The following is a 22,633-nucleotide window of genomic DNA, read 5'->3' as shown; positions in this document are numbered from 1 at the left end:
CACTCACCTTCAGGAGGTGAAAAGAAATTGAAAAAAGAATCATTTGGTACAGTTTTTGTAACAGTCCGAACAGTACCACGACCCTTATGCTTCTGCTTCTTTTTAATGGTTTTCATTGTTATGTTCTTCCCCTTTTTCCAGTCAATATGGCAACTGCAATGAAAGTTACAGAAAAGTATTCTTAAACACAGCTAGATATTGGAGACATAGGATTTTCAAAAAAAACACCAAAATATGGACTGACTCAACAGCACAAATAGAATTTAGCAAAGTTCAAAGTACATTATCAAAGTATGTATACTATGCACAACCTTGAGATTGAGGCAGCCACAAAACAAAGAAACATAATAGGACCCATTAAAAAAGACTGTCAAACAATAATGTGCAAAAAATTGTGCAAACAGTAAGTTCACTCAAATGTTTCACCTATGAAAACGATTTCACAGCAATGAAGCCAGTAACAATCTACACAGGAGTCTTTTAATTGCAGGCCGCAGTCTCAGTTCAGCAAGCTAGTCACCACCAGCCCTGACATCACGACCTTATCAATATGGCCTGGGGGCTTAAATCGGCCAAACCTTGGCTCATTCTCTGCTCTTGTGCCCAGGCCCCAAACTGTCGTGTTCCTTACTAAAGGATAATGCAGAGCACACCAGAGCACCAGCAGGCAGGATACTGAACTAGTTTTTTGACAACTCTTGTACAATATGTTAACTCTTCATATGTGGAAGTGGCTAAATGATTTGACATAGGAATAACACTATTAACTACGTCTCTCCTGCTTGGAAAAAAATAGCTAGGTATGTACTTCCCTTTCCACAGAATCGCATGGAAATTATAGTTACTGAAATTGAACGATCCAGTTCCAATTACCCATAGCATGTAACTTATGTTCCTTACATTAACAAAAACATATGCAACATTATAATTGTCTTTCGCTTTGTTTTAACAGTCGCTTGCTGAATTCCTCCTTTTCTTTCCTTACCAATTCCTTTTCTTTTAAAAGAATGGTCTCATTTTCTGAATTGCTATCAACAATAGAACTCTTTGAAGAAAAAACACCAAATCTAATGGAGGTTAGGGTAGACTACCCTCAACACTTTTGCAAGTTGAGAGGATTATTCTGCCTCTTTCGTCACTTATCCAAAGCTATGGAATGTACAAACCTCATTTCCAGAGAAGTTGGGATATTTTCCAAAATGCAATAAAAACAAAAATCTGTGATATGTTAATTCACGTGAACCTTTATCTAAGTGACAAAAGTACAAAGATTTTCAATAATTTTACTGACCAACTTAATTGTATTTTGTAAATATACACAAAATTATGAATTTGATGGCTGCAACACACTCAACAAAAGTTGGGACAGAGTTAAAATAAGATTGAAAAGTGCACAGAATATTCAAGTAACACCGGTTTAGAAGACTCCACATTAAACAGGCTAATTGATAGCAGGTGAGATATCATGACTGGGTATAAAAGTAGGGTTCACAAAAGGCTCAGTGTCTTTGCAAGCAAGGATGGGTCGTGGCTCACCCCTTTGTGCCAAAATTTGTGAAAGAATTGTTAGTCAGTTCAAAAGGAACATTTCCCAACGCAAGATTGCAGAGAATTTAGGTCTTTCAACATCTACAGTACATAATATTGTGAAAAGATTCAGAGAATTCAGAGACATCTAGGTGCGTAAAGGGCAAGGTCGGAAACCACTGTTGAATGCGTGTGATCTTCGAGCCCTCAGGCGGCACTGCCTAAGAAACCATCATGCTACTGTGACAATTATAGCCACCTGGACTCGGGAGTACTTCAGAAAACCATTGTCACTTAACACAGTCCATCGCTGCATCCAAAAATGCAACTTGAAACTGTATTACGCAAGGAGAAAGCCATACATCAATTCTATGCAGAAACGCCGGCGAGTTCTCTGGGCCCGAGCTCATTTCAGATGGACCAAAATACAGAGGAACTGTGTGCTGTGTCAGATGAGTCCACATTTCAGCTCATTTTCAGAAAAAACAGGTGTCCAGTTCTCTGTGCCAAAGATGAAAACGACCATCCTTATTGTTATCAGCGAAAGGTGCAAAAGCCAGCATCTGTGATGGTATGGGGGTGCATCAGTGCCCATGGCATGGGTGAGATGCATGTATGTGAAGGTACCATTGACTCTGAGGCGTATATTAGGATTTTAGAGAGACATATGTTGCCATCAAGGCGACGTCTCTTCCCGGGACGTCCATGCTTATTTCAGCAGGACAATGCCAGACCACATTCTGCATGGGCAACAACAGCGTGGCTTTGTAGACAGAGTGCGTGTGCTTGACTGGCCTGCTGCCAGTCCAGATCTATCGCCTACTGAAAATGTATGGCGCATCATGAAGAGGAGAATCAGACAACGAAGACCATGGACTGTTGAGCAGCTGAAGTCTTATATCAAGCAACCGAATGGACAAAATTTCCAATTGCAGATCTACTACAATTAGTATCCTCAGTTCCAAAACGATTAAAAAGTGTTATTAAAAGGCAAAGTGATGTAACACAATGGTAAACATGCCTCTGTCCCAACTTTTGTTGAGTGTGTTGCAGCCATCAAATTCTAAATTTGTGTATATTTACAAAATACAAGTTGGTCAGTAAAACTATTGAAAATCTCTTCTTTGTACTTTTGTCAGTTAGATAAAGGTTCACGTGAATTAACATAGCACAGATTTTTGTTTTTATTGCATTTTGGAAAATATCCCACCTTTTCTGGAAATGGGGTTTGTATACCTGCGGTGGACAGATAAATGAACCCATCTGGTATAGGTTCCTGGAAATTCTTGGAACAGGTACATCCACCTCAAGTAAGTAGGCCTTGTCATAAGGATCAGTTTGGGACTTGGAAGATGCACGAGCACATTTCCCCGATTTCACCTGATGTTCTGATCGCAAACAATAATGGTGCCTGCTGCCAAACTACTGTTTCATCGGTGAATTGGTCTGAAGCCCTTAACAGCTTCACTACTCCTGACGGGTGACAAAAATCTTGTTGTGTCTGAGATCAAGTACGCTCTTTGTTTTCCTCTGTTTTAAATTTCTCACTTTGTCTAACTTTGGTTAATTGAGACTGGAGAAGGGAAGGAAGAACAGACAGGCATGTTCTCATTCTCCAGCCCAATGGATCAATGGACTGTGGCCAATCGCAGGAGGAGTGGAGCAATAAACTAGTAGTGTTTTGTAGGAGTATTTTGCCTTCACTGCTCTTTCTGCTTCTCCATTTCCCTGTGGGTAATGTGGACTGCTTGTATAGTGTTTGAACTCAAGTCCCTCACAAAGGCTTTGAATTCTGAGTAGCTGAATTGTGAATTGTCTGACACATGTGTTTCTAGTAATTCCATGGTGAGTAAATGCAGCTTTCAGGTGGTGTTGTAAAACTGCTGTTGAGGATGTAGAGGACAGATTGGAGACCTCAACTTTCTGTAGGACAGAGTTGTTCGATTTTCGTGTAGTTTTTTTTGCATGTTTCGCATTGCTTTACATAACCTCCCAGCTGTGTTCAGACCAGGCCTCCACAGATTGCCTTTTTCAATGCCTTTATGCCCTTGGTGGATTTGACAGAAGATTTTAGCGTGCACAAAAACAGGAATGATGAGTCTGAAGCTCTTTAGCTACAAACCATTAAGAATGATCAGTCAATAAGATCGTAAAGCGCGAGCTTCTTTTGGCACAGCTGACCATCCATACTCACAGTATTGCATGACCTTACTGCAGATTCGGTCCTTTTTCAACTCTGTGTGAATTCCATCCATTCTACTCCATGACGCAGGAAAGCTTTCACATACATAAGTGGATGTTGACATCTTCCATGAGTCGACGTCTGTCCACTCACTTTTGTATGGCATCCATGACAGGGTGCCTGGTGTTGCAAACTATTTGCTGGGGATGTGTGATACTGTTATGACATCAAACACAAGCATCATACAGAATCTTTACAGATGCAAAGGTAAATTAACCAAGTGCTGAGCTGCAGTGACTGACAAGTGGCTTGTGCTCAGTTTCAAGCTGAAATTTAACTTTATCAACTAGCAGCTGAAGCACTTAAACCCACAGGGAGCCAGCTTCTCCTTTTCAATTTGGACTTAAGACTGTTCAGTAGGAGTTGGTGCTCTTGCCACCGGTTTCCATACACCACTGCAGTATTGCATGAACACACCACCCCTGCCCTCCCTCCAGCCAAAGGAAGAAGCCTCTGCTGAGACCTTGGTTGTTTTGGTTGAATCAAAGAACACCAATGTTGGTGGAGAGATTAGCTCTGCTTTAGGTATTGAGAATGGCTTCTTCAGTCATGTGTCAAAACACTTTCAGAGAGGAAGTCAGTGATTTTGTTTTTTTGCCAAGTCTGGAATGAAATTTCCCAGCCGGTTTACTGCAGATCACCAATACATTCAGGGGTTGTTCCATGTTCCGAACTCATGCCAGTTTGTCTGAATATGGTTGGTACCTCTTCTGCAGACAATTGGTGGCCGAAGAACTTCACCTCCAACTTTACAAATTCGCACTCCTTTTGTTCAGGGTGATCTCAACCCGTTTGTTAATTCAAGGCAGCTTCCACTCTTATCATGTTTCTCAGTGCCTCCTAAAGTATGTATATAGTCCATGTGACAGACTACTCCTTCCAGACCCTCCAAAAATTAGTTCATCCTCATCTGAAAGAACTTGGGGCTGATGGGATGCCAAAAGAGGGTTGTTTGAAGGAATTGTGGTCATATAGTGTGATAAAGGTTGTGAACTTCTGGGACTCGGGATCTGCCAGAACCTCGTTTGCATTTATTTTGTTGAAGAACTTTGCTTCACTCAGATAAACAAACTATAATGTGTTGCATTTATGAAATCGATGAACTCCTGCAGAGAAAACAAAATTACATTTCTGCATGCAACAAAAACATTTTGAACTCCGAAAAAAAGACGTTAGGTTGAAGTTTACTTTTAAGTAAAATACTCAATGTCTATTTGAGTCCTTCTTGGATTTATGAAAAACGCCAAACTTAAATTGTCCGCCAGCAGCAAACCAAAAATAACGTCAGTCAACCTGAAAAATAAAAGGACCATTTCACTGAACAATGAAAAAATATGAATATATGTAAAATAATAGGCAATTAAAATATTTATCATACTTGGTTAATGGGATTTCTGCTCCTGGACCTCAGCGCACAGCGCCTGCACATCAGGGCAGTATGACGTCACCTTCATCTTTACACAGGATCGCAAGCTATCATCTGTGAGGCGTGCGCGATGTTTGTTTTTAATAAAGTTCATGTTGGAGGATACCTGCTCACATACATATGTGGATCCAAAGATCGACAGGGTTCCAAGCGCATACTTTTTAATGTTTACATAAATGTTGGGGATAGCATTCCATGTTTTGAACACAAGTTTGTCCGGATTGGGGAGGTTTTCAATATCACTCCATTTGTGATTCTGAGCAAGAATGGCCTTCTGACGGGCAACATCTTCAGGGTCTGCTGTCAAGCGTCTAAACTTGGACACCCATATGTCTTTGTCGGCTATGTCGGCCAGTTCCATCTCAAGATCAGGTTGATTCACACCTGCCAATGAAGTCATATTCAGTAGGGATGGATCGATGCTTAGGGGAGTGACCAGGAAGGATAATGTGCTTTTTCCCCTCTCTGAATTCAGAAGCGTTTCCCAAACGATGTTTGCATTGCGATGATTGCAGAATGTAAATACTCCGAATTTATCATGTTGTGAGCTTGTTTGAACTCTCTCAAATCGGGAAAGTGAGACAATGTGCCTTTCTGTAAATCTCTGGCAAGCACTGTCAACTTGCGCTCGAATGCCAAAACATCCTCCAACATGTGCAGGGCTGTGTGTCCTTTCCCCTGAAGAGCTGTGTTCAGCGAGTTCAGGTGCACTGTCATGTCTACCATGAAGTGTAGCTTTTCCAGCCACTCTGGCTGTTCCAGCTCAGGAAAGGTGAGCCCTTTGCTGCCCAGGAAAGTTTTCACTTCTTCCAGACACGCGACAAAGCGTTTCAGCACCTCCCCTCTTGACAGCCACCGGACTTTGTTGTGCAGCAGGAGATCAGAATATGCGCTTTCCAGCTTGTCCAGTAACAAACGGAATTGACGGTGATTTAAACTTTTTGCCATTATTTTATTGACAATCTGAATGACAACATCCATTACTTCTGTGCATTCCGGAGGAAATGTTTAAGCACACAGTGCCTCTTGGTGCAAGATGCAGTGAAAAGTCAGCAGCTTTCTGTCCAGCGACTTCTGCAGTAAAGCCACAAATCCCTTGTGCGCTCTTGTCATACTTGGTGCCCCATCAGTAGCTACTGACACCAGGTGGGTGGTCTTTATTCCTTTGGCTCTTAAACAATTCAAGACAGCCTCACAGATGTCCTCCCCCCGTGTTTGGCCTTTTAGAGGTATCAACTCAATCATTTCTTCCTGTGGCCTGGCAGTTTACATACCAGCAGAACAGCGCTATTTGTTCAATATCACCTTTGTCTTTAGACTCATCACAGGCAATCGAGTAGGCCACAGCTGAATTGATGTCTTTAATTTGCTGTCTTGTGATGTCTTCTGCCATTTTTATGGTTCTGTCTTTGACAGTCTTTGCAGAGAGGGGCATATCCCTGATTTTCTGCACAATTTCACTCTTGTTTTTAAAAGTCCGTGAATAGATGTTCTGAAATCTTACTGTAAGATTCTTTTATATATTCACCATCTGTAAACTGCTTCCTGTGCCTATTTCCTGAGCGGCAACAAAACTAGCATATGTAGTTGATTTTCCAGACTTCATCCACTTCTTGAAATGATTTTTGCTCAGATCAACCTTCCGCATCAGTTCCAAAACGACTTTTTTTCTCTCATCTCCATCCGGATATTTTTGAGCAAAGGCTGCATGTTTATTCTGGAAATGTCTTGCGACTTTTGACTTTTTGTTGTTTGCTAGTTTCTCATTGCATATTAAGCATACCGGTAAACCAGTCTCGTCAGCAGTGAAAGCAAATGAATCTGCCCACGTATCATTAAACGTTCTGTTTTCTTCAATCACTTTTCTTTTTTTAGAATTCTCCATAGTTAGCCTACCTTGGATCAAAAAATTAAAGAAATCGCGCACTGGCGGGTGTCAGGCATTGGCAGTGGTGACGTATATTAATAGCGACAAAAAACACGTTTTATTTAGATTGTACAAGATCACCATAATCTTCAAATTTAGAATTACATTTCAAAAACTAACAAACATAAAATACATTTTAATTAAATACTCATCATTTATTTTCCAAAGCCACAGGCAGCCGCAGCACAGAGATGAAAGAGGCGCATGCGGCTCCGGAGCCGCAGGTTGCCGACCCCTGGGTTAGATCAACACAGAACCTCACTGTACCATCAGGCTTGGGAACAAGAATAAAACCTGCACACCAGTCAGTAGGTTCATTCAATCTAATTACACTGTCAAATGCCTCTATTCTCTCAAGTTCAGCTTTGACTTTGTTCTTGACAACGCAACTGGTATCCTTGCTGTGGTCAGAAAGTAGGGTGTCATTCCTGGCCTCAGTTGGGTAAAATATTCTTCTTTCAGTACCCCCAGGCCTGTAAACAACTCCAGGTACTTCTGTTGCCACTGAACATTGTTTAACAAATACAACCTTGCAATGTTCAGTTTCTCGATGGCATCTGATCCCATCAGTGGTAAGAATAGTTTCTGAACAACATGGATATCCTCTTATCTGTTTCTCACTTTTACAGTTGGAAGTAGTGAACAGTCCTTTCACTTTGAACTTGTGTTTACCTGCCCCCATGAGCACTTCCTTGTTGGGCTTAGTCCACTGCCTGTTTTCTTCGCCAGTTTTGTGAACAAACATCCGGGGCTGAATGTGACATCTGTCCAGGATCCCATCACTGCCTCAGTTTGCAACTGCACCTTAATATGCCAGCCTTCTCTAGAGCCCCAAGAAAAGTGCTCTTCATCTGAATCATGGTTTTTACTTCCCGAAAAACCAGTTTTTGAGTGATACTGGCTTTTATAGTGGGCAACTCTATTGCACTGGTGGCATTTCACTTATTGTGCTGGACAGATCTTTGAAATGGAATGGAGATTTGACACATTTCCAGCAGTTGGACATTTTACCTGCTCTGCTTTGCTTGTCTGTTTTGTATGAGATGAGCTCTACAGTCACCTCTTTCTGTCTCTTTTGTACCCTTCCTTTTTGTACTGCTTCTAGCTTTACCGTAGCATTATTTTTATGACCAAGTTCTGCCTTTTGCTGATTAACATTCCCACTCTGGCTGACCATAGCAATAGTTTTCTTTAGAGTGAGATTTGACTGCAACAGAAATCTTACAATTTGGTGTCTAGTAGCCTGACAATTTTGGTTCTTATGAGCATACCTCTCAGATTTCCATATGCAGTTCTCTGACAGGGCATACAAGTCTATGAAATAATTTACACTTTCATGAGGCTCCTATTTTCTGGAGTTAAACTTTGCTTTCCTGTGTTCAGCACTGTTTTGTACTCTTTTACTAAGCATCTGTCAACCCTAATCCACCTAAAATGTCATCTGGTTTTGGCACGCACGCAATCTATCACTGCGATTACTTGATACTCTTCTGAAGCCTGTGGGAGATTGCTTGCAACCCTAAATCAAGTTTCTGAGCCATCTCTCAAAGTCCCCCAGTTTAGAGAAATCAAGTGTCTTGGAGGCCTTTATTAGGTACACAAATGTAGGTACTGCAGGTATTTGCTCCATTGTCTTGTTTGTTAATTTATTGCTGCATTTATTTGAACTACAAAAGTCTCATTTTCTCTCCGAGAACTTGACTGACTCCTCTGCTCTGTCCGTGTCCCTGTGCACTTCCCCAGGCTAGTGGCCCACAGAATATTACAATGTATCCACTTTTGGGTACAACTTGAAAGGCACTGCCTAGCAACACACCCTGGCCCTTTCTCAGCTCAGCCTCCATGGTGCATATAATATAGCGAACTAGCATGGGCAGTTTAGGTTGATAAGTCCCTAGAGATTTTTCATACATACTTGTGGACAAGAGCAGTCTTTCTGTAAATTCTCTCTTGTTGGGATCTCACTTGGTCTGTAGCACCAATTTATCAATGAATGAGCACTTCTGACACCATGACAACCCTGCTTGTACAGTATGTGAAGTCTTCTCATTTGAAAGTAGCTCTGAGTGGCACAAGAACAACATTAACTACCATTACAACTGCCTCGCCTCAGATTTGCCATTTCAACTTGGCTCCAAGTCCACTCCCAGCAATCGCCAAACATTGGCTTGTTCCTCACTTTCAGGCCAGGGCCTCACACCTTGATCGGGTCCGTATATGCTATGGTACTCACCATCCTGCACTTTCAAGACATCAGTTCACACTGCAAAAATGCTGGGTCATACAGGCAGTTCAAAAGCTTAGTTATGAAAGTAAATTGCAGGCTATTGATTACAGTGATAGATTTCCAGAAAATGTGATTAATACAGTAGCTAACTGTTTTGTTTGCTACCAGCAAGTAGTCACTGTTTCACCAGCACCATCTTAAACCAAAGATTTCAATAGACTCACACCAGAAAACCGACAACAGATTTGAAAAATAAGGTGAGTAGGGCAGAAAGGGCAGTGACAGGAAAAGAAATAAATTTATGAAAGTAATATACTACTTAAGTAGAGTAAACCTTTCACTTAGGATTCAGTGGATTTACTTGAATATTTATTCTGTTTTATGGTATTGTTGAAATTCATCACAAGGGTTTCATGATGGTCATCACTAATTAAGTGGTTATCCCCTCTTACACATTTCAAAACTTTATTTTCTACCACTGTTACAAATGTGGAGCAACTCTGAGGGGCCGAAGGGTACAAAGTGACCCCCTTCTTTTTGAGAATTGCAAGATCGCTATTATTACGGGTCTGAGACCCAGGAAATCAGAGAGGTACACATCATGGGGAGAGGGGAGAGGGGAGAGGGGAGAGGGGAGAGGGGAGAGGGGAGAGGGGAGAGGGGAGAGGGGAGAGGGGAGAGGGGAGAGGGGAGAGGGGAGAGGGGAGAGGGGAGAGGGGAGAGGGGAGAGGGGAGAGGGGAGAGGGGAGAGGGGAGAGGGGAGAGGGGAGAGGGGAGAGGGGAGAGGGGAGAGGGGAGAGGGGAGAGGGGAGAGGGGAGAGGGGAGAGGGGAGAGGGGAGAGGGGAGAGGGGAGAGGGGAGAGGGGAGAGGGGAGAGGGGAGAGGGGAGAGGGGAGAGGGGAGAGGGGAGAGGGGAGAGGGGAGAGGGGAGAGGGGAGAGGGGAGAGGGGAGAGGGGAGAGGGGAGAGGGGAGAGGGGAGAGGGGAGAGGGGAGAGGGGAGAGGGGAGAGGGGAGAGGGGAGAGGGGAGAGGGGAGAGGGAGAGAGAGAGAGACGCAAAATACACAAGCAAAATGGAACCACTGACTACCGCTATTGTCTCTTGGAGAAGGAATTGTGTATTGAGTACTGTACTATTCTTTGAAACCCCTCAGGGGACAACCAGAGTGGTCTGGTTGAGGGATTGCATCATCCCAACCTGACTGACATCTGAGACCCCGTGAGTGAGGATAAAAGAGGGGTCTGGGGAACACCCCTTTTGATGCACCAGGAGAAACACTAGAAATCCAGTGACAGCGTTTTATAGCGTAAGCCGGTGGGAGCTCGTGTACGTCCTCCCTTGCCTGGGTGGCGGGCTCATCACGCAAGAACGGTTTAGCTAAAGGAGAGGTCACACTTGAACGGCCACACCAACGAGACACCGACGGATCAAAATCATAAAGGAAAGTTGGCAAGTTTTTCTCTTTCTCTCCAACCATTGCAACACAGCCACAAACAAACGATGGCAGCCTGTGTGAACTGCAGCGAACTTTATATTTCCATCAGACAATTCATTATCCCCTAGACAACGATAGAGCTTATTTCTTATTGATTATTATACCCGCACTTTTAGGTTTAGTATTGACAACGTATATTATCTGTATATTTGCATTGGTATTATTTTTGTGTATTTTTGCTAATAAGTACTGTTAAAAATAGTATCATCAGACTTCAATGGACATCTCTATCTTTGCTGGTAAATAACCCAGTTATGGGGTTCGTAACACCACAAAAAGAAATCTTAAGTGACACAGCTCTGATGAAGGGTCACTGACTGCAAATGCTGCCTGATACGCAAATGTTTTCTGCCAATGCTTCAATACAAGCTGCCTATGATGCCTTCCAGCAAGTCTGTAATGCCTGCCATATACTGAAGAAAATCAGGCAGAGAATTTAGTAAGTTTGGATTTGTAAACAGATGAACTTTTTTCCTTTTAGTCTTGCTTAGGGATAAGTGGAGGGGTGAAAGACAAGAAAGTGGCTATTTGACAATTTATATAGAAATGGCAGGAAGTTGCATTGTGACTATAAAGAAAGCAGATCAATAAATAGCACAGGCACAACATGAAAAAAGAGCCTGACAACAGCAATCTTGCAGCTAAACACCTCAGATAATTTAACTGAAGAGTTAATGAATAAGGCTATAAGACAAAGGGACACAACTAGGCCATTCATGACTAGGCTCCACCACTATCGTAGCTGATTTATTATTCCTCAAAATCCTTTTCTTCTGCCTTCTCCCTGTAACCTTTGATGCCCCGTCTAATTAAGAACCTATGAACTTCCACTTAAAATATACCCAATGACTTGGCCTCCACAGTCGTCTGTGGCAATTAAATCCAAAGATTCATTAACTTCTGGCTAAATAAATTTCTCATCTCTGCTGTAAATGGACAATCCTCTGAGGCTGTGGCCTGATCCTAGACTCACTCCCCCACTATAGGAAACACCCTCCCCACAAACACTATCTTAGCCTTTGAATATTGCATAGGTTTCAATGAGATTCCCCTATCATTCTGCTTGAGAGAGTATAGACCCAGAGCCATTAAAAACTCCTCACACAGTAACCGCAAACAAGAGAAAATCTGTAGATGCTGGAAATGCAAGCAACACACACACAAAAGGGCGGGGGGGGGGGAGAGAGAGTGAGAGTGAGAGTGAGAGTGAGAGTAAGAGTGAGAGTGAGAGTGAGAGTGAGAGTGAGAGTGAGAGTGAGAGTGAGAGTGAGAGTGAGAGTGAGAGTGAGAGTGAGAGTGAGAGTGAGAGTGAGAGTGAGAGTGAGAGTGAGAGTGAGAGTGAGAGTGAGAGTGAGAGTGAGAGTGAGAGTGAGAGTGAGAGTGAGAGTGAGAGTGAGAGTGAGAGTAAGAGTGAGAGTAAGAGTGAGAGTAAGAGTGAGAGTAAGAGTGAGAGTAAGAGTGAGAGTAAGAGTGAGAGTAAGAGTGAGAGTAAGAGTGAGAGTAAGAGTGAGAGTAAGAGTGAGAGTAAGAGTGAGAGTAAGAGTGAGAGTAAGAGTGAGAGTAAGAGTGAGAGTGAGAGTGAGAGAGAGAGTGAGAGAGAGAGAGTGAGAGAGAGAGAGTGAGAGAGAGAGTGAGAGAGAGAGAGAGAGAGAATGAGAGAGAGAGTGAGAGAGAGAGAGTGAGAGAGAGAGAGTGAGAGAGAGAGAGTGAGGGAGAGAGAGTGAGAGAGAGAGAGAGTGAGGGAGAGAGAGAGTGAGAGAGAGAGAGAGAGTGAGAGAGAGAGAGAGTGAGAGAGAGAGAGGGAGAGGGAGAGGGAGAGAGAGAGAGAGAGAGAGAGACTCTCCGTGTCCATCTGTCCGTCTCTCACATCAACCCTTTCATTCTCAGAATTATTCTCATGAATGCCCCCTGGAACCTTTCCAATGTCAGCACATCTTTTCTGAGATAGGAGCACAAAACTGCTCATAATATTCCCAGTGCAGTCTGACCAATGCCTTAAAGCCTCAGCATTATATCCTTGTTTTTATTTTCTAGTCCGCTCCAATAAATAACTGAACAGTACAGAATGGCCAATGGCACAGAAGTAGTCAAGTAGGTGTCACTTTGCAACTGCCACAATGGTACATAAAAGATACAGCATTTACCAAACTTTTTCTAACCTCCCCAAAACACAAAATTAACACAGAAAGCCAAGTTTTTAAAAACAACTTTACTGGCCTAGAAACAACTCAGTATCACCCCCCCCTCCCCACCACTGGAGCAAACAGGCAATCCTTAGGCACACCGACATTCAGTGAATTAACTCAGTACTATTTTAACAAAAACAAATGGCCTCCAATTCCTGCCCTCCCTAACAACAAAGAAACTGATAGTTTTTTTTAAAACTTGGCAGCTAATCAGACAGATACATCCCTACTGTCATTGATTGAAGCACTGCAGGAAAAGGGTGTTACAGTTTCAATTGTACCCTTCAATAATAAACAGAAAAACTATAGTTTGTTCTGCTTCACAGAATATCTGAATACTTAGATACAGGAATAAATTTTTAAAATGTTCAAATTTGACCATACTGATGAGAGTCTTTATATGAACTAATGATAATACAGAACATAATACAACCATTCAATGTTGAAAATGATCTTTGAAAATAAGGTCATTTGGAAATGGACGAGAATCAACAACAAAATTCTCAGTTCTGTAATTATCTAGAATCAAAGATTAAAAAAATACTAAAAACGCTCAGGCAGAGTTAATACTTTGGGCCAGAGAGCCCTCATCAGAAATTAACATGTTGGCACATCTTCCAACAGAAAATTACACAGGGAACAACTTATATTTAATTGCACCACTTAAAAAGAAAACTGCATCTTAAACTTCTATGCAAGTTGAGGCTGACTTACCCTGTGCACCCCATAATTTCTGGTCCATCAAATGAAAAGGGATCCGACTCATCAGGCTGTGATCTCATCTTGTATGTTTTTATCACTACTTCATTTGTGAAATACTCATTTGGTTCAAACATAAATTCCAGGGTAAAACTCTACACAAAAAATACACAAGTGATATAAAGATCAAGTTCAATTAAAACAAATGTACTATTTTATTTTTTAATTTACAATTTATGCCAAGAGTTGTTGCTCTCAAAATAATACAAATAGGAACAGCTAATGAAATTATCATGCTTAATGCAGAGAATATTATAGAGACATATATCCATGGTAACAGGCTCTTTAGCCCAACAAGCCTGTGCCACCCAATTACACCCAAGTGATCAATTAATCTACTAACCCACTCATCTTTGGAAGGTGGAAGGAAAAGCAGAGCACCCATATAATCAAGAGGAAAACAAATTCCTTACAGTCAGCAGAATTGAACGTGGGTTGGTGGCGCTGTACAGGCATTATGCGAACCACTATGCTACCATGTCACCTCTACACAGGCTTATTACAAGCAACATTAGGTGTAGCAGATCAGGAAATTTAAGAATCCTCAAGCTACGCCCTTTGATATAACTCAAATACAATATTTAATAATTCAGGGCTTTAGAAAGTGACTAAACATAGAATACTGTTTGACTTGAGTACTTCAAACTAAACATTGAGACACTCTGGAGCAATACCTTGAAAGGTGAATTAATTATTGTCCCAAAGGGGCACCAGCAAAATTGAACTCATTGTTGAAAAGGCCTCAAGTTGATGAGGCCAATGTGGAAACCACATATTTCGACAGATGACCTCGAAGTGTTTGCTGGAACAGATAGTCAAAAGACTTAGGGTAATGTGTTCTGACAACTATTTACGCTAGGCTACTGTCAACTTCTGATGTATGAACTTGGGGCTGAGTTCTCAAACCACCCAAAATGCTCATTCATCACTGAGCAGTCATTGGTCAGGGATTCTCAAAAACAGACTTACACCCAGATCTTCCATGGCTTTTGTCAGTTTAGCCAAGGGTGCAAAATGTCACATTTCCAACTTTTCCTCACAATACTAAATGTGGTGAGACAGAAACACAGAAAAACTACCGCACAATACAGGCCCTTCAGCCAACAATGCTGTACCGAACACATACTTTAGACATTACATAAGTTTACCCATACCCCTCTATCAAAACTCCACGTACCTATACAGGAATCTCTTAAAGGACCCTATCGCTTCCGCCTCCAACAGTCACCGGCAGCCCAGTCCACGCACTCACCACTGACTACACAAAAATATCTTACCTGACATCTCCTCTGTATCTACATCCAAACATCTTAAAACTATGCCCTCTTATAATAGCCATTTCAGCCCTGGGAAAAAGCTTCTGACTACTCACAATCAATGTACCTCTATCAGGTCACCTCTCATCCTCCATCGCTCCAAGGAGAAAAGGACAAGTTTACTCAACCTATTCTCGTAAGGCATGCTCCCCAATCCAGGCAACATCCTTGTAAATCCCCTCTGTGCCCTTTCTATGGCTTCCACATCCTACCTGTAGTGAGGTGACCAGAACTGAGCACAGTACAAGTGGGGTCTGACCAGGGTCCTATATAGCTGTAGCATTACCTCTCAGCTCTTAAATTCAATCCCACTGTTGATGAAGGCCAATGCACCATATGCATTCTTAACCACAGTCAACCTGTGCAGCTGTTTTGAGTGTCCTATGGACTCAGACCCCAAGATTCTTCTGATCCTCTTAATTCTTAATCCTCTTACCATTAATACTATATTCTGCCAACCTGCTGAGCAGCCTGGCCTGCTGAGTTCCTCCAGCGTTGTACGTATTCTGCCATCATACTTGACCTACCAAACTGAACCACCTCACACTTACCTGGGTTGAACTCCATCTACCACTTCTCAGCCCAGTTTTGCATCATATCAATGTCCTGAGGCTATAACCTCTTACAGCCCTCCACAATATCCACAACACCTCCAACCTTTGTGTCATCAGCAAATCTACTAACCCACCCCTCCACTTCCTCATCCAGATCATTTATAAAAATCACAAAGTGAAGGGGCCACAGAACAGATCCCTGAGGCACACCACTAGTCACTGACCTCCATGCAGAATATGACCTGTCTACAACCACTCTTTGCCTTCTGTGGGCAAGCCAGTTCTGGATCCACAAAGCAATTTCCCCTTGAATCCCATGCATCCTTACTTTCTCAATAAGCCTTGCATGGGGTACCTTGTCAAATGCCTTGCTGAAATCCATATACACATCTACTGCTCTACCTTCATCAATGTGCTTAGTCACATCCTCAAAAAAATGCAATCAGGCTCGTAAGGCAGGACCTGCCTTTGACAAAGCCATGCTGACTATTCTTAATCATATTATGCCTCTCCAAATGTTCATAAATCCTGCCTCTCGGGTCCTTTTCCATCAACTTATCAACCAGTGAAGTAAGACTCACTATACTTGATCTGGTATTGGGAAATTAACCTGGTCAGGTGTCAGGTCTCTCAGTGGGACAACATTTTGGAGATAGTGATCACAATTTTATCTCCTTTACCATAGCATTGGAGAGAGATAGGAACAGACAAGTTAGGAAAGAGTTTAATTGGATTAAGGGCAAATATGAGGCTATCAGGCAAGTACTTGGAAGCATAAATTGGAACAGATGTTCTCAGGGAAATAAATGGCAGAAATGTGGCAACTATGCAGGGGATATTTGCATGACGTTCTGCATAGTTATGTTCCAATGAGAGTGTGAAAAGATGGAGGGGTACAGGACCCGCGGTGTATAAACACTGTTGTAAATCTAGTCAAGAAGAAAAGCTTACAAAAGAAAAGCCCTTGTAGGCTTATCTACATGTTGTGTCAGGAAACCTTCCTTAACACACCTAGCAAACTCCACCCCATTTAAGCCCCTTGCTCTAGGGAGATGCCAATCAGTAATTGGGAAATTAAAATCTCCCACCGCAACAGCCATGTTACACCTTTCCAGAATGTCTTCCTATCCGCTCCTCGATGTCCCTATTACTATTGGATGGTCTGTAAACAAAACACCTAATAGAGTAATTGACCGCTTCCTGTTTCTAACTTCCAGCCAGTGACTCGGGCAATCCCTCCAGGACTTCCTCCTTTCCTGCAGCCTCTGATCAGCAGTGCCATACCCCCACCTCTTTTCCCTCTCTCCCTGTCCTTTCTGAAACATCTACAAACCCATTTCCAGAAAAGTTGGGATATTTTCCAAAATGCAATAAAAACAAGTATCTGTGATATGTTAATTCATGTGAACGTTTATTTAACTGACAAAAGTACAAAGAAAAGATTTTCAATAGGTTTACTGACCAACATAATTGTATTTTGTAAATATACACAAATTTAGAATTTGATGTCTGCAATACACTCAACAAAACTTGGGACAGAGTTAAGATAAGATTGAAAAATGTGTAGAATATTCAAGTAACACCGGTTTGGAAGACTCCACATTAAGCAGGCTAATTGGTAACAGGTGAGGTATCATGACTGGGTATAAAAGTAGCGTCCATCAAAGGCTCAGTCTTTGCAAGCAAGGATGGGTCATGGCTCACCACTGTGTGCCAAAATTCGTGAGAGAATTGTTAGTCAGTTCAAAAGGAATATTTCTCAACACAAGATTACAGAGAATTCAGAGACATCTCAGTGCGTAGAGGGCAAGGTCGGAAACCACTGTTGAATGCGCGTGATCTTCGAGCCCTCAGGCGGCACTGCCTAAGAAACCATCATGCTACTGTGATAATTATAGCTCGGGAGTACTTTGGAAAACCATTGTCACTTAACACATCCAGAAATGCAACTTGAAACTGTATTACGCAAGGAGGAAGCCATACATCTACTCTATGCAGAAATGCCAGTGAGTTCTCTGGGCCCGAGCTCATTTCAGATGGACCGAAAGACTGTGGAACCATGTGCTGTGTCAGATGAGTCCACATTTCAGCTCATTTTCGGAAAAAACAGGTGTCCAGTTCTCTGTGCCAAAGATGAAAACGACCATCCTTATTGTTATCAGCGAAAGGTGCAAAAGCCAGCATCTGTGATGGTATGGGGGTGCATCAGTGCCCATGGCATGGGTGAGATGCATGTATGTGAAGGTACCATTGACTCTGAGGCGTATATTAGGATTTTAGAGAGACATATGTTGCCATCAAGGCGACGTCTCTTCCCGGGACGTCCATGCTTATTTCAGCAGGACAATGCCAGACCACATTCTGCATGGGCAACAACAGCGTGGCTTTGTAGACACAGAGTGCGTCTGCTTGACTGGCCTGCTGCCAGTCCAGATCTATCGCCTACTGAAAATGTATGGCGCATCATGAAGAGGAGAATCAGACAACGAAGACCATGGACTGTTGAGCAGCTGAAGTCTTATATCAAGCAACCGAATGGACAAAATTTCCAACTGCAGATCTACTACAATTAGTATCCTCAGTTCCAAAACGATTAAAAAGTGTTATTAAAAGGCAAAGTGATGTAACACAATGGTAAACATGCCTCTGTCCCAACTTTTGTTGAGTGTGTTGCAGCCATCAAATTCTAAATTTGTGTATATTTACAAAATACAATTAAGTTGGTCAGTAAAACTATTGGAATCTTTTCTTTGTACTTTTGTCAGTTAGATAAAGGTTCACGTGAATTAACATCGCACAGATTTTTGTTTCTATTGCATTTTGGAAAATATCCCAACTTTTCTGGAAATGGGGTTTGTAAAACCCGGCACTTAGACAATAGACAATAGGTGCAGAAGTAGACCATTCGGCCCCATTCTGAGATCATGGCTGATCATTCACTATCAATACCCAGTCCCTGCCTTGTCCCCATATCCCTTGATTCCCCTATCCATCAGATATCTATCCAGCTCCTTCTTGAAAGCATCCAGAGAATTGGCCTCCACCGTCTTCCGAGGCAGTGCATTCCACACCTCCACAACTCTCTGGGAGAAGAAGCTCTTCCTCAACTCTGTTTTAAATAACTGACCTCTTATTCTCAATCCATGCCCTCTGGTACTGGACTCTCCCAACATCTGGAACATATTTCCTGCCTCAATCCTATCAAATCCTTTAATTATCTTAAACGTTTCAATCAGATCCCCTCTCAATCTCCTCAATTCCAGCGTGTACAAGCCCAATCTCTCCAATCTCTCTGCGTAAGACAGCCCTGCCATCCCAGGAATCAACCTAGTGAATCTACGCTGCACTTCCTCAATTGCCAGAATGTCCTTCCTTAAACCTGGAGACCAAAACTGTACACAATATTCCAGGTGTGGTCTCACCAGGGCCCTGTACAAATGCAAAAGGACATCCTTGCTCTTGTATTCAATTCCCCTTGTAACCAAGGCCAACATTCCATTTGCCCTCTTTACTGCCTGTTGCACTTGCTCATTCACCTTCATTGACTGGTGAACTAGGACTCCTAGGTCTCTTTGCATTTCTCCCTTACCTAACTCGACACCGTTCAGACAATACTCTGCCCTCTTGTTCCAGCTTCCAAAGTGGATAACTTCACATTTATTCACATTGAATGACATCTACCAAGTATCTGCCCACTCACTCAGCCTATCCAAGTCTCCGTGTATTCTCCTAACGTCCTCTTCGCATGTCACACTGCCACCCAGTTTAGTATCGTCAGCAAACTTGCTGATATAGTTTTCAATGCCCTCATCTAAATCATTGACATAAATCGTAAAGAGCTGTGGTCCCAATACAGAGCCCTGTGGTACCCCACTAGTCACCTCCAGCCAGTCTGAGAAACACCCATTCACTGCTACCTTTTGCTTTCTATCTGCCAACCAGTTTTCTATCCATGTTGAAACCCTGCCCCCAATGCCATGAGCTCTGATTTTACTCACCAATCTCCGATGTGGCACCTTATCGAATGCCTTCTGAAAATCTAGGTACACAACATCTACTGGCTTACCCTCGTCTAACATCCTTGTTACACCCTCAAAAAACTCCAACAGATTAGTCAAGCATGATTTGCCCTTGGTAAATCCATGCTGGCTCGGCCTAATCCTATTTCTGCCATCTAGATGTGCCACTATTTCGTCCTTAATAATGGACTCAAGCATCTTCCCCACGACTGACGTTAGGCTAACAGGGCGATAGTTCTCCGTTTTCTCCTTCCCTCCCTTCTTGAAAAGTGGGACAACATTAGCCACTCTCCAATCTTCAGGAACTGATCCTGAATCTAAGGAACATTGGAAAATGATTACCAATGCATCCGCAATTTCCTGAGCCACCTCTTTTAGAACCCTCGGATGCAGACCATCTGGACCCGGGGATTTATTAGCCTTCAGTCCTACCAGTCTACTCATCAGTTTCTTTCCTAATGTCAATCTGTCTCAATTCCTCTGATATCTTATGACCCTGGCCCATCCATACATCTGGGAGATTGCTTGTGTCCTCCCTGGTGAAGACAGATCTAAAGTATGCATTAAATTCTGTTGCCATTTCCCTGTTTCCCATAACAATTTCTCCCAATTCATTCTTCAAGGGGCCAACATTGTTCTTAACTATCTTCTTTCTCTTCACATAGCTAAAAAAGCTTTTGCTATCCCCTTTTATATTCCTGGCCAGACTGAGCTCATACCTGATTTTTTCTCTCCGTATTGCTTTTTTAGTTAAGATCTGCTGTTCCTTAAAACTTTCCCAATCATCTGTATTCCCACTCATCTTAGCCCTGTCATACTTCTTTTTCTTTAATGCTATACAATCTCTGACTTCCTTTGTCAACCACTGTGGCCCCTTCCCCCTCTTTGAATCCTTCCTTCTCATTGGAATGAACTGCATTTGCATCTTTTGTATTATGCCCCAGAATATCTGCCACTGCTGATCCACTGTCTTTCCTGCCAGGGCATCCGCCCATTTAACTTTGGCCAGCTCTTCCCTCATGGCTCCGTAGTCTCCTTTATTTAATTGCAACACTGACACCTCTGATCTGCCCCTATCCCTCTCAAATTGTAGATAAAAACTTATCATGTTATGATCACTACTTCCTAATGGCTCCTTTACTTCAAGATCACTTATCAATTCCTGTGCATTACACATCACCAAGTCCAAAATAGCCTCGTTCCTGGTTGGCTCAAGCACAAGCTGTTCCAAAAATACATCCCTTAGACACTCCACAAACTCCCTATCCTGGGGTCCAGCACCTACCTGATTCTCCCAGTCCACCTGCATGTTGAAATCTCCCATAACGACTGCATTACCTTTAGCACATGCCAATGTTAACTCCCTAATCAACTTGTACCCAATATCCACGCTACTGTTTGGGGGCCTGTACACAACACCCATTAGGGTCTTTTTACCCTTACTGTTCCTCAGCTCAATCCACACAGACTCTACTTCCCCTGTTCCCAAGTCACCTCTTGCTAAGGACTGAATCTCATTCCTCACCAACAGGGCCACCCCACCCCCTCTTCCCATATTTCTGTCTCTACGATAGCACGTATACCCTGGTACACTCAATTCCCAGGCCTGATCCCCTTGCAGCCATGTCTCCGTTATCCCAACAATATCGTAGTTCCCCATTTTCATCTGAGCTTCAAGCTCATCTGTCTTATTTCTGACACTACGCGCATTCAAGTATAGAATTCTTAGCCCATTCCTCCTCTCTTTGCTTAAAACACTGTCTACTGTACCTAACCCAGCTCCTTGAACTTCCATCGGGCAAATTGCACCCTGAATTTTGGGTGACCTTCTCAAGATCACCCAAACCTTGTACACATTTAACCCCATGCACCTTCTGACCAACCCTCTGGATCTGGATCCCTGCCCCCTGCACATCTAGTTTAAACCCTCCCGAGCAGCACTGGCAAATACTCCTGCAAGGATGTTAGTACCCCTCCGGTTCAGATGTAGACCATCCCTTCGAAACAGATCCCAATGTCCCTGGAACAAAGACCAATTATCCAAAAACCTGAACCCTTCCTTCCTGCACCATGCTCTCAGCCTCGTATTAATGTGCATAATCATTCTATTCTTCGCCTCACTCGCACGTGGCACAGGTAGCAATCCCGAGATTGTCACCCTGGAGGTCCTGCCTTTCAGCTTCACTCCTAACTCCCTGAACTCCCTAAGCAGGACCCCCTCACTCACCTTACCTACATCATTGGTCCCTACATGGACCACTACATCTGGGTTCATGCCCTCACTCTCAAGAATAGCCTGCACCCGATCTGAGATGTCCCGGACCCTGGCACCAGGGAGGCAACATACCATCCGAGACTCCCGATCTGCCCCACAAAATCTCCTATCTGCCCCCCTAACTATAGAGTCCCCTAAAACTATCGCTCTCTTCTCTTCCCTCCTCCCCTTTCTAGTTAAGGGTTCAACCTCTATGCCAGAGGCAGGACCACTACAACTCATTCCTGGTAGGTCATCCCCATCAACAGTATCCAGTACGGTATACTTATTGATAATGGGAATGGCCGCAGGGGTGCTCTGCCTTCTCTGCCTGCTCCCCCTGCCTCTCTGGACCGTCACCCATCTGCCTACTTCTTGGTTTTTTGGTGTGACTACCTCCTGATAACTCCTATCTATCTCTGCCTCCACCTCCCGAATGATCCGTAGTTCATCCAGCTCCTGCTCCAACTCCCTAACTCGGTCTGATAGGAGCTGCAGCTGGACGCACCTTTTGCAGGTGTGGTCATCAGGGACAACTGTGTTGACCCTGACCTCCCACATACTGCATACGGAGCACACCACTGCTCTGACTGTCTCCCCCATACCTGAACTGGATTAATAGAATGTCTAAAAAGCACCTAGCGACCTTACCTTCTTCCCCTCAGCGAGCAATCACACAAGCTTACCGAAGTCCCCTTACG

At 43.1% G+C, this 22,633-nt stretch overlaps 1 protein-coding gene across 3 annotated transcripts in view; it reads right to left on the bottom strand.

Moving 5' to 3' along the window:
* The window catches only part of nap1l1 (nucleosome assembly protein 1-like 1), an 87,277-nt gene that overhangs the window by 26,675 nt on the left and 37,969 nt on the right, over window positions 1-22,633 (bottom strand). For all 3 annotated transcript variants that reach the window (XM_059977559.1, XM_059977558.1, XM_059977557.1), the window contains exons 9-10: window positions 13,745-13,884; window positions 8-153 (exon numbers count right to left, since the gene is read on the bottom strand). In XM_059977559.1, the coding sequence (XP_059833542.1) occupies window positions 8-153; window positions 13,745-13,884 (286 nt within the window). The remainder of the gene's footprint in view (window positions 1-7; window positions 154-13,744; window positions 13,885-22,633) is intronic.

This window comes from Hypanus sabinus, chromosome 8 (genome assembly GCF_030144855.1).
Source record: "Hypanus sabinus isolate sHypSab1 chromosome 8, sHypSab1.hap1, whole genome shotgun sequence".
Lineage (NCBI taxonomy): Eukaryota > Metazoa > Chordata > Chondrichthyes > Myliobatiformes > Dasyatidae > Hypanus > Hypanus sabinus.
The sequence above is the reverse complement of the archived record's forward strand: the minus strand, read 5'-3'. Positions and strand labels throughout refer to the sequence as shown.